This window comes from Papaver somniferum, unplaced genomic scaffold (genome assembly GCF_003573695.1).
Source record: "Papaver somniferum cultivar HN1 unplaced genomic scaffold, ASM357369v1 unplaced-scaffold_117, whole genome shotgun sequence".
NCBI classification, from domain to species: domain Eukaryota; kingdom Viridiplantae; phylum Streptophyta; class Magnoliopsida; order Ranunculales; family Papaveraceae; genus Papaver; species Papaver somniferum.
Genome location: NW_020620714.1, coordinates 6,995,517 through 7,008,426, shown reverse-complemented (window position 1 = coordinate 7,008,426; position 12,910 = coordinate 6,995,517). Strand labels below are relative to the sequence as shown.

The 12,910-nt window shown below is 35.5% G+C and overlaps 1 protein-coding gene across 1 annotated transcript; it reads left to right on the top strand.

Moving 5' to 3' along the window:
• The first annotated feature begins 1,510 nt into the window (after nucleotides 1–1,510).
• On the top strand, nucleotides 1,511–3,290 carry LOC113329607. Its single transcript, XM_026576466.1, has 4 exons — nucleotides 1,511–1,723; nucleotides 1,806–1,906; nucleotides 1,985–2,202; nucleotides 3,067–3,290. The coding sequence occupies exons 1-4, from the start codon at nucleotides 1,520–1,522 to the stop codon at nucleotides 3,072–3,074; spliced, it is 531 nt and encodes a 176-aa protein (XP_026432251.1). The 5' UTR covers nucleotides 1,511–1,519; the 3' UTR covers nucleotides 3,075–3,290.
• Nucleotides 3,291–12,910: the final 9,620 nt, after the last annotated feature.

Below are 12,910 nucleotides of genomic sequence, written 5' to 3'. Positions count from 1 at the left end.
ACTGGTAAACACACCATATAACACATTGGCTGTGTATTTTTTTCTTTTTGGTTGGAGTCACACAAGTTAAAGAGTTGAACGACAAATTACGAACTAAATGACGCTATATTATAAAGTCATTCGTTGGACAATCGCTTAGGTGTTTAACGCGAAAAGAGGGGATGAAAATTTTGAAAGCATTACACAAAGTGGGCAGAGGTGAAAGCGGTGCAGCATATTCGAGATAAAGATATATTCACATTCATATTTGAGAATATCATTTGTAGATTCGAAATCCCCGCACAACTAGATTCCGACAATGGAAAACAGTTTGAAGGAGAAAACATAGAAATGCTACTTAATGCATACAAAATCCAAAGTGGAAAATCCCCTCCGTTGTATCCACAAAGTAATGGACAAGAAGTGGGAAACTAACAAGACAATCGCAGATATAATGAAGAAGAAGTTGGAAGGATACAACAAAGGGTGGTGCGAACAAGTGCATAATGCAGTATGGGCATACATAACAACCAGGAGAGAAGCTACAAGAATGTCACCTTTTTGCCTGACATATGGAGTTGAGACGGTGTTGCCAACTGAGGTTTTCATCCTTAAAACTAAGAAAGAAACGTGGGAAAAGAATTGAAGTACAGATTTGATCTTAACAAAACTTGATGATCTAGAAGAAAATTTGTGCCTGACATAACCACTGTTATTTCTTCGTCCTAATTTAAATTTGTGCCTCATTTTCTACAAGATTTAAATTTATACATAAAAAACTTAAATAAATTCTTCAATAGAAATTACAGAAATCTTTAGCCTCAAGGGTATCTTCCATTAAAGTAACTGTAGTGTGCTTTCAAATAGTTTTACTTGGTTTTGCAACATCGTTTATTAAATTTAAAAACTTGAGCTAATTCTGAATTTTAACAATTAATTTTCCTGGGTTAATTTCTATAACCTGCACTTTTCTTTTCCTTCTACCATTCTCTATTTTTTCTCTTTCTAAAATTAGCGCACAACATCTCCCAATTGGGTTTCAGGAAAATCACAAGGTTAGTATTGATTGTCGACGCGGGGCGCATTTTTCAATTTATCAACAATTTCTTCGGATTTGGCTTCAGGAAAATCACTAAGTTGTTGTTGATTTTTTGACATGAGATGCACTTTGAGACATTTCAGTTGATAAATTCAAAGGACTAGAATAGATATCAGAAGAAATTTTAATTGAGAAAAAACGGTAGAGAAAATTGAATTTAACCATCACTTGTATGAGAAGAAAAAATAAAGAAATTGTGATGGTAAAAAAAATATATGTAATGTAAACGCCCCGTAACCCCTTACCTTGGTTGGGAGAAAAATTCCTATGCCCCAGCTAATTTGGGTATTGCCCCAACATAGGAGGGATAACAACCCTAATCGTACAAGCTGAGCGTGCCGACGGTTATGATGCCTATTATAAAAAAGAAAAGCAAGAGAAGTGTAAAATCAGAACCGCATTTCTCTCTCTAAAGAGTAAAGAACACAGCAACTAGCTCTAATGGCGGCACCTTATGCTCCTCACTGCTTTACAATTGGAGGAACGAATTACTACAATCCGGTAAATCATGAAATGATTACTGGTTACGACGTTCAAGGAGACGAGGAGGATATGCACTTATGTGCTACATGCTTGTACGCACGAAATCTAGCTACAGAAAGATCATTATCTTCATGGGAATCTGAAATTGAACCTTATCCACCAGTAAGTTCTTAGTTTTTGTTTCTTTCTTCTTTCCGAATTCATCTCTGGTTTAGTTTATGTAACATATTTTATCTTGCAACAGATCCATCTTCCTGGATATTTAGCTTGGCTTGATTTTGATGCCGATGTTCTAGATGTCCATCCGCGTATAATTACCCGGATTGTCACTTCAATGACCCAAATGTGAGTAGTTTTTCGATTTATTTGAGTGTTTTTGTTCTTTTTATTTGGCATTTTATAATTTTTTTTCAAAATTTATAGGTGGAATACTCACTTGGAAGCACACCGTGGAGCATTATCAATGTTTGGTGAGAGAATTTCTTTTGAAATTATGTCTGATGAAGTGATCGTTCTTCCAATCTTTTGCAATTTCTGCAACGACAACGTTGGGTTTCAGAGGTTTGCTCCGGATCCATGGGGACAACTTCAACCTTACGAACAGCCCCTCTTGGATATGTCCACTGTTGTCAAGTATCAAGGTATAAATTAATCTGCATTCAATAGTCTTAAGTTTAAGTTACTTAATTAAATTCAATTCAATACAGTAAATACAAATTTTGCTACTTAAATTCGCTTTGGTCTTCTTGTTGCGTTTAAGTTTCACCTCCTAGAATGATTTTAGGAACTAAAAAATGGAACTTAAAGCAGTCCGATATCTTCCTCATTATCCACTGGTCATCACTACCTTTCAGTCCAACTGAATCAACACCAGGATTCAGTTTATTAAATGTGTTCAGATCTCAATGTCGTGTCCAAGTAATATTGTATTGAATGTATTGAAATTGGATCAGTACCAGGATTTGGGTGCTTAACTGTATATGGGTTCTCAATGCTGCACCTGTGCAACTTACTATTCTAGTGAATGTACCCAAAATGGATCACACCTGGATTCAGTTGGTTAAATGTATTCAGATTCTGAATGTTGTCTGTGTCCAACTAACCAATGTATTGAATGTACCCAAATTGGATTAACACAAGGATCCTGTAGGTTATATGTATTCTAGATTCTCAATGCGTCATATTTTCAACTTCCTACCACATTGAATGTAAACTGGATCATTCAATTTTGCTTCTAGAAGTTGGTTCCGCTTCTGCCATGCTATTACGATTCTGCACCATGTATTGCATTTACTTGTACTAAGTTATCTCTATTATAGAAAATGTGAGAAACTTGCATTGTCAAAAGTGCTCCTGTTGCGCTGACATGTCCGCATTCATATGCAGTGATAGTGCAATGTGCTCAAACTGGGTCTGAAATATGAAACTTAGTTTGAAATGCTATATATTATACTGCTGAAACATAAAACCATTCCCGTTGCTTAATGAGTTTCTTCTTACTGCAGCCCACTGAAGCTGGTTGATTTTTGGCGGATGATGGAGATGAAGTCTTTTTCAGCTTTACACTAAGTAACATACCCTACCAGTAATTATGAGCACTTCTTTATTAATTCCCAAAATCACTCTTACCGTAAAACTTAAATATGCTCAGAACCTCCATGTCTTCTATATAGACATAATTAACCTATTAAAGCGTAATATTTCACAACTTATGCTTTCTTTTGCATGTTCACATACTTAGTTGTTCTTTAAGAGATTCGGCACTGTTTTGCTAATTGGGAAGAAAGGTTTCAGATGTCTGAAAATTATTTTGTGTTTGAGATAGCTATTGTTTTTGAGTTCGATATTATGGCAGAACATGATTCATGCTCAAGAAGACTTTGAGGTTTATCAATGAGAATGTTGTTTTGTGATTTTTTGATTTGTGCTGAGTGGTTTTTTTGTTTGACCGATAAAATTGCGTCAATAATTGTGAAGTCATACACCCAACATTAGGTGATGTAATATGGCTTAAAGGGTTTCTATATGTCCCCTTAAGGCTTCCTTCCATATGCAGGATTGTAGCTATCTGATAGTAGATTTTTTTGATTTTCCCATTTTAATCTTTGGTCTTGAATTGCTGTCACGGCTTATAGGGGCTAGCTGTAGTATACCATTCCCCTTTGCAAGGTCTGGTCTAGTATGAATTCCTCGTTTCTCACTTTTGGTAAAACCTTAAACATTACTAGATTTGTGCCCGTGCTACACACCGGGCATATTATTTTTTTACCCACTCCATCGCGATGTATTTTTTGACGTGTGCCCCTTGATGATGTATGATGTGATGTGCGCGGGGCTTCGTCCGCCCCGTAGCGATGCATTTTTGATTTGGTGGAGACATATTTTTGATTAGTAGGTCGGGGAAAATTCATTAAATAAGTGGAAAATATATACCGATTTTATTTTATTTTTTCCTTTTAACTTGGTGTGTGCCCCGTCCCGTGGCAATGCATTTTCGATTTCTTCCCTGCCCAGTGGACATGTATCTTTGATTTGGCCTGCGCGGGGCTTCGCCCTCCCAGTAGCAATGCATTTTTGATTTGGTGGAGACGTATTTTTGATTTGTGTGTCGGGGAAAATACATTAAATAATTGGAAATATATATGCAAATTTTATTTTATATTTTCTTTTCAACTCAATGCCCCGCCCCGTGGCAATGCATTTTCGATTTGGTGTGCGCGGGGCTTTGCCCCGCTATGTGGAGATGTATTTTTGATTTGGTGTGGCGGGGAAAATACGTTAAATAGGTGGAGGATATATGCAAAAAAAAAAATTTACTTTTGTAGAAAATATATGGATTTTTTTCCTATTTATATATTACTTTTTAAAAAATAGTCTTAATATAAAAATTATTCAATTTCCAAATTGAATTTAGACTTCCATAAAATTCCAAACATGATAAGTTATGTTTTCCTTTTAGGTTTATAATTTTCAAACCAGTCGTACGGTTGCCAAGTGTATTCACCTAAATATTATCACTTCATAAATTCCAAATATATTTTGGTTTCCTTTTTTTATTCTTTGTAAACCAGTCATACATTGGTAACTATCTCACAAAAACTTTCCTTTCATAAAAACCAACAAAAGTTTATTTCAGACGATAAAATATTACGGTTTCCTCATCGTTGGACGTGGAATATTTATTTACCTAGACCTTGAAGTCTTCAGGATTCCCCAGATTAAAAGACGTTTTAGTCCTTCAATGTTCCATCAACTACACAAATTGTCAAAATGGAGCTAAAAAATATCGGTGAGTTGACTCGGCTAACTCTGATTCAGACAAAGTTTTGGATTTTTCTGGCGTTTCTCTGGCCGAGTTCAGGTTGATTTATTCTCATTCCGTCACAATCATCTGCCAATTACAGCAGCACCAGAACCTTGTTCCTGCAATCCTTCTTCGTTTTTGCATAATTACCTGATTCAGAACAACCCCATCTCTTTCTGCATCTTCAGACATTGCAAACTGCACCATATGTAGCTGTACAATCTATTGCAACAATATCAGCAAATTGGCATTATGGCCTGCAATTCGTACCATCAATCTAACTCATTCTTCATAACTCAGGCCAATTCCTTGTTCCAGTTGCAGAACCAACTCAAAACCACCAACAGCCACTGCAACAGCAACAACAACTTCATAATCTTCATAATCTTCATAACCTAATTCAACTTCAGAAACCTTTCAACTTTTCAGCTGCTTCAGTCTGCAAAATCCTTCAGTTCCAAATGCCCCTTCTAAATTTCAGATTCAAACACGATTAAAGAACCTTAATTCCTAATTTATCTTCTTCGTGAGTTCTTCTTGAACAACAACTTCAACTCAATCCTGTTGAACTCAGAAAGGGTTAACAACAACATCAGCTCATCATCTTTTCTTATTTAAACCCATTTCTTCAAAAATCCACAAATTCCTTCCCAGATTCATGTGGAACTTCGAATTGGGAAAATCTCATCTGTTATATTCCTGAAATCTCTCTTCTCCATCTTTGAATCAAGTTACTAGACTTCTTTTCCAGATTTTGCAACAAACCCTAACCCTTGATATATTGATTCTTCTGAACTCAAGAATGAGATGAAAGTACAGAAGGAGATTAAATTTATCTAATCGATCGACATCAACATCTCCATCTTCTCATCACAATAAAACCGTCGAATCTCTGAAAATCATTTCAATTCCTCATGAATTTCATCTCGATTGCAGATAACCACACAACCCTAATTTCTATGTAACATCTCCAACTAGAGTCATATTGCAAATTCGATCGAAACCCAACTTAAATCCACCATAAACTACTTGTGTTTCATCACCATCTCTCAAATCAACGGAAAGTCATGGCTTTCTCAGTTCATATCCAGAGAAAACCAGGAAGAAGAAAATCGATCTCTCTGTTTTCTGCAATTATATGGGTTTTCCCCTGTATCATCTTGTTATCATAGCATCTAGACCGTCCAATTTCTCTGAGATGTGGATATGTCAGATTACTCATTCTGAGACCGACACGCGTGACGCTAAGTCCTATGGACTTCATCGTAGACGTTCAATTATCTTCGAGATTTCAGCACTCTTAGATTAGGCTTTCAGAACGTGGGTGATATTAACTATCTACTGACACACATACAAAAAGGACAATTTAGTAATCTTAACACCTGCATGAGATCTCTCAATACGAGATTTTGGAGAGATATTGACAAGTCAACAAGAGATATTGACTGAGATAACGGATTTGGATGGACTCCGTTCAATAGGCTTAGATTTGCAATAAATAAAAAAACTGGCCTAGAAACGAAAGTGAGGATCCAGAACAGGCCTATTTCTGCGTATAATCCAAAATAATTTTAGCTCACTAAATATATGAAGACAATTTTGGAATCCCACTGGTCATTTTTGTAAACACAACAATACCACGTTAATTTGCCGCGTGTACTTGCTATGTTGTACTGAAAAGGGAAAACGTTGATGCTAAATACGTGTTGGAATACTCGATGCATGTTTGGCACCCGCTTCAATTGGATTCCTTGAGCAGCAGGCTAGGCTGGTCATTTGAAATGTAAACAGATCTACTCTCCGGTCCACTCATTTACCTTCCCTTCCCTTCTCTCCTTTATTTTTCATATTCATATCTCTCTCTCAATCCGATCTAACCGTCTATTACTTCGGAACACCCTCTTGTTTTTCTAAGAGCTTCTCCAATGGTTGATGTGCTTATTTCATATGCGTCAATATTGTCTTGACTTTCTCTTGGTAAAAATTTCCTTATTTAGATATTGGGAACTAAAAAAATCCATCTCCACCTTCTAATCTTTTGTTTCTTAAGTGTCATTTAATAATTGGTTAACATTCATTCTATTTTTATTTTATAACTTATTTTACTAACATAAAAATGACTAGGATAGGAAGACATTGTCAGGGTGAATGTTGTCTTCTCAAAATTAAGCCACGTCACTCCACATTCATTTAAGAAGTTAGGATTTCAGAAGGATTTTGGAGAAAATTGATGTGTATTCTATGTGAATATAGACTCACACACATTTCATTGGAGAAGCTCTAAATCAGATTGTATCCAAAACTCATCAACCCCCCCCCCCCCCCCCCCCCCGTTTTTTATATCTTTTCTTCTCTTTGATTCTCATCTACTCCCCAAACAAACTCTTCCCCTTATTCTGTTGCGTTTGTCTCATCCTTTTTGTTAATGGCTAAGGAAAACCCTCGATCACTATTCACTAACACAGTACCCACAGGTATATATACAGACACTAACACGCCTATTTTTATCTTTATCAGTATCAGTGAAAGATTTGTACTAATTTTGTTATTTTCTTGTGATTTGCAGATGATTTTTATAGAGCAATTAGATCTTTAAATGAAGTAACAGGTTCAAGCAAATCAACTATTTCAAACTACGTAAAATCAACATATGGGGATCTACCAGCAGAACATACGAAGCAACTAACTCAGGATTATGGCTACCGGAACTAAGCTCATATACTATGCACCTGGAACTAATTAGAAAAGGATTACCCATCTTCGATCGAAACTTAATGAAAACCACGACCAATTAATTTACGTGATTAGCCAAAAATTAGTATGCAGAAAACCCCTGATGTTTACCAAGATTTTTCTCTCTTTCTTTCTCTGTAATTAGTTGGTGATTTATCATTTTAAATTTTCGTCCAATTGACCTGATATTATTTCATACGGAATAAATTGATGTGTGCATTAGTCTGATTAGATCAATTTCACTAAAAAAAGCTTAATTTGTTTGTTTTGATTTTGCAGAATTTTATTCTGTTAGGGTGCGTCGAACCAATTTTTGATCGGACTGGGTCGTATGGTTCGGTGGACGGGTTTAGACTCTGACGGGGCTGTAGTGTCCACCTATTGTTTTGCTAACTGGCGTTAGTAATGACCAATTAAGATTATGATGTAAACCAGGTGTAACTAATTAATTAGCTTTGGACCTCTAAGTAAGGTGGTGTTTGTTTGCAGCTGACTCATCTGAGTCGTATGGATCTGAGTGAAATCACCTGACTCATATGGATCTGACTCACTAAGGTCTGAATCAGAAAATATGTTTGTTTTGTGAGTCAGATCTGACTCAGCTGAGTTGTTTTTTTTGGACAGAAAATGCCCTTGTGCACATTTCAAACCTACTGTAACATCACAAATTGTTCCATTCCAGTCTAAACAACTTCTCTTTTGGATGGAATTAAACATTACCAAACAATAAAATCTAAAGACTTCATTCCTACAAACATAAAAGAAGCAACAAAATCTAAAGGAGGCTAGCTATCTCATCACGTAAGTTGTTCATATATATCTGCTCTTGTCGTCCAAACAGACGAGGTGCATTTTCTTCCGTTTCCGCTTCCACTTCGACTTCCACCTGTGTCTCATTCATATCAAATGTCTCATTCTCATATTCTTTAAATATCCAATCATCCAATGCATTACGACGTAGAAAGTTATGTATTGACATGCAAGCAATGACGATATCTCTTTGAGTCTCAAATGAGTAAGAAGGCATTTTACTTAAGACGGGAAATCTTACTTTCAATACCCCGATTGGTCTCTCAATCACATTCCTCAATCGAACATGGGCTTGATTAAACTTCTCCTCTTTTGTTGTTGGAGGTACTCTTCGATAATCACCTATCCAATACCTTATGTTGCGATACAGACACATAAACCCCTGTATATGAGAGTACGCAACATCACATAGGTAGTATTTTTCTGCAAATTTTCAACAAAAACATTATGAAGTTGAACAATTGATGAATTTTGTGCTTGATTCAAGAAGTAGTACTGGTTACTAAATGACAAGCCAATATAATCAAAATAAATTACACATCTCAATGGAGCCTAACAGAGGATGAAACCAAAATGATTAGCAAAGGGCACAATGAATGATGAGAGACTGGGTATGTATCTCTTATTTCTTTATAGCCAAGAATACAAACATTCAGATGAAACTGTGCTTAGGGGATATTACCAACAATAAATCCTAGTTGCCCTCTTTGTAGACAATTTTGACAAAAGCCTTATTCACCTTTCTATGAAATGAGGGTTCTTTTGTTTTTGCTAATTCACGAACTTTATTAATTGATAGCCAAAAGACTACAAAGAAGATAGCTAAAATAAAAAAAAAGCGGAAGACAAACAAAGAAATCCACATCAGGCATCTCTACTCTATCCCTTGCAGAAATGCAGAACTGAGAAAGCTTACACTTTAACTACAACATCATATATTCTAACACTGGTAAGTTTGGTGGGTAGTTTAACAGGTGGTTCAAAGAACAGATTCCCCATCCTAACAGGCACAGGGGTGGCCTGAAATAATCTAAGTAGAGTTCGATATTGTGACCAATTGATGAACACTGCACACAGCCTAAGATGGAAAATACTTGGACTGAATGTTATAATGGCAGCACAGTTTATAATGGCAAGACGTGGGTAATTTGAAACAGAAGAGAGTGTGCTAGCTATTGAGAAAGTAAACAGAGTATGTACATTGTTATTTTAAATGTAATGGGAGAAAGGCCGAGCAGAAAACACCTACTTTAGGATCCAGTGATGGCAACAAATGTCTGCATACTGAGATAATGTATAAGGTTGTATGTGAACTATCCCTGCAATGCAGCCAAACAACATTTATTTATAAACATTAAACACTAACTCGGTAATTAATATTATTAAAGATAATATTATTAAACATATGAATAGGCATATAGGCATCATCTGACGCATACTTAGTTCTATTCATATAAAACTACACTGTGAATCCATCAAGTTTAGTGTTTAGGTTGTCCTACTTATCATTGATCATATCCCTTTTCTGTTAAAAGAAGAAGCAACAAGAGAAAGCTGTGGCAAGGTGAAACAGTATAAGAATCACTACATGTATTGTTGGTTTCTAATGGGTTTTTTATTGGAAAGACTTTGATTCTTATCTCTCAATCTATCACTAGATTGTAAGAGCATCTTTAGATACAGAATAAATTGATTTACAAACGAGCAAACAACCAATCAGTCAATTTCATAAATTAACATCAGACCCAAAATAAGCTCAAACCTTACAGAATTAAAAATCGAAAACCCTAAAAATGAAATACTTAAAGAGAAATCTAGTCGAAGGGGGAAGTTTCAGATGAGATATAAGCAGCAGAATAGTACGTAAGAAATTCAAAAATATCTGCAAAACATAATCGAAAATGAATTAATACAAACACAGCCAGAACCACCTTAGATCACTAATCAAGAACCTATAAGAAAAGGGATGAATATCCATTTACTATGGCTATTAGCAGCTAAAGATGACTAATAGCAGCTAAAGAACAAAGAATGTTAAATATATAGAGCCTAGATATGAGTTTGGTGATTATTGTTGACAAGGAAAGCATCTTAACAAAGCAAGAGTAAAATAGTTGTGGTAAAAATAGTTTGATAGATTCCAAATAGAGATACTTTAAACACAACGAGAGCAATACATATAGAAACATAGATACTTAGCATGCTCTTACAATCGAAGTAGTAGTATGCAGCAGAGACAGATTACTGAAATAGCAATGTAGAATGTGGGCAGAACTAGTGTAAGCATAAGTAAATGTACATCTTATCTCTGGCATCATTTATCTTGTTTTAGATGTACATTATGTCTATGGTATCTTCTAGTCATGCTGTATATAAATGAATTCTAGTGTATGTAGAATATGAGTCACATACCAGAACAACTACACAAAAGAAAGAAAAACAAACAAGAGAAGTTAATTTTATTTTGGGCGCAAAGAAGAAGATGGCCAAGAAGAACACTGCAGTCATCTTATGCTTTTTCTTGGTTCTTTTGATTTTCTCCGCGGGTACAGTACTTACAAACAAATTAGAGTACACATCCATGAATGTATTGTATTACATTATTATAAGATCGCACAGTAACTACGATCGTTCTAATTTTGTTTTTAATTTTTTCTGAAATTGATGCTAGTTCAGGTTGAGGATTTCCAGTATTACAGTAAAGTATCTGTGTAACAAGTGGACAATCTGATGTTACCAGTTACAGTAATTGAAAGCGGATAAAATAAGTTTGCCCCATGAAACAATAGAAAGCTATAAACAAATTTTTTGACTGAGTAAAAAAAAAACTCTAAACAAATTTGTACCTAAGGAACATGATTCACACGAATATAAAGTGCTCAACCTCCTCTAAATGTCCACATATAAAAATAATAAACATGATTGAGTAAGAGATGATTACCTCATCAAAAGGATGAGATCCTGGGTTTTCTTTTATCTCCTCTTGTATCCGCTGCATAAGAAGAAAAAGTAGCATAAGTGATTACACATTCAGTAGCAATTCAACTCCTGGTATGGTACTTGCATTTTAACTGGGTGAAACAACAACATACATGTCTATATCAATTCAACTAGCATCTTAGCTATGTTCTACACTAACTGGGTGAAACAACAGCATAAGTGGATTCGTCAATATCAACCTGAACTAGCATCTTAGCTCTGTTCTACACTAACTGGGTGAAACAACATAAAAAACCATCAACAAACATAAAAATGAAACCCCAACTATAAATCTACCAAAATATACAAAAAAAAATACTTGTTTAACTGATTTTAACAAAATACAGAAAACCCTGACTATCAATCTACCAAAATACACAAAAAAAATACATGACTAATCGATTTAATCAAAAATACACACAACCGTAACTATCAATCTGCCAAAACACACAAAAAAAAAGACATCATTAATCGATTTAAACAAAATACACAAAACCCTAACTTTCAATCTACCAAACCCAAACAATAATAACATCATCAATCGATTTAAACAAAGAAAAACCAAAACCTAATCATCATCCACAACTTGTAATCAGATCTGTCTGAAGAAAGAGAGAGAGGACGAGTGGATGTGAGATATTCTTCAAATCTGTCTGAAGGATAAAACCCATGTTCCAAATCACATAAAACCCATACGAAAATGAATATGGATGAAGAATTATACCTGAATATGATAACGATTCTAAACGAAGGTGATTTAAAGATGAAAGAGATGAAACGAGGGTGATTTGAAAGATGAATATGGATGAAGCAGATTTGAAAGAGATGAAACGAGGGTGATGATGGATAGAAATCAGTGGATTTGATGAGAAAGATGCAGGAGATATCAACTAGGGTTTGGTTATGTATCACCCATCTCTTCTCTCGACAAAGAAAATGAGAAATGAAAAAATTTTGTTATAAGGTGTCGAGGGCATTTTTGCCAATTCCAGCGACTCAGAGGTACTAGTGAGTGACTCAGGGACATGGAAGTGCCTGACTCTATAAGGCCCGAGTCAGGGGTTAGCCTTGACTCAGATGCCGAGTCAGAGGTTGTAAAAAGTGCAAAACAAACAATCTGACAGCTGACTCGGCGCGAGTCAGGGGTTGACTCAGACCCAGATGCCGAGTCAGCTGCAAACAAACAAGGTCTAAGTGTTGTATACCCATTTTTTAGAGCAGTTCCATGTGGATGAACAAACTCAATTCTCCACTATGAGAAACAAGGTAAAATGAACAAATCTGATATTTTACGGTCCCACTATTGATTTTATTAACATGAACTAATAAGAGTTGGCTTTCACTAATAATTTTATTTATATAAACTAATAAGAGTTTGGTCCCACAGATTACTTAACTAATAAAATAAATAATAAATAATAAATCATAATTATAATAATCAGGTTTTGGAGAGAGAATATGCGAGGGGCGTTCGCTGTCGCCGCGCTCGCACTGGTGCCGCCCGCGCTCGCAGTGAGAGCGCC

Coding starts and splice junctions, on each gene's coding strand:
- LOC113329607 (XM_026576466.1), top strand. CDS start 1,520: ATGGCGGCACCTTATGCTCCTCACTGCTTTACAATTGGAGGAACGAAT. Junction 1,724..1,805: donor AAATTGAACCTTATCCACCA/GTAAGTTCTTAG, acceptor ATCTTGCAACAG/ATCCATCTTCCTGGATATTT. Junction 1,907..1,984: donor GTCACTTCAATGACCCAAAT/GTGAGTAGTTTT, acceptor CAAAATTTATAG/GTGGAATACTCACTTGGAAG.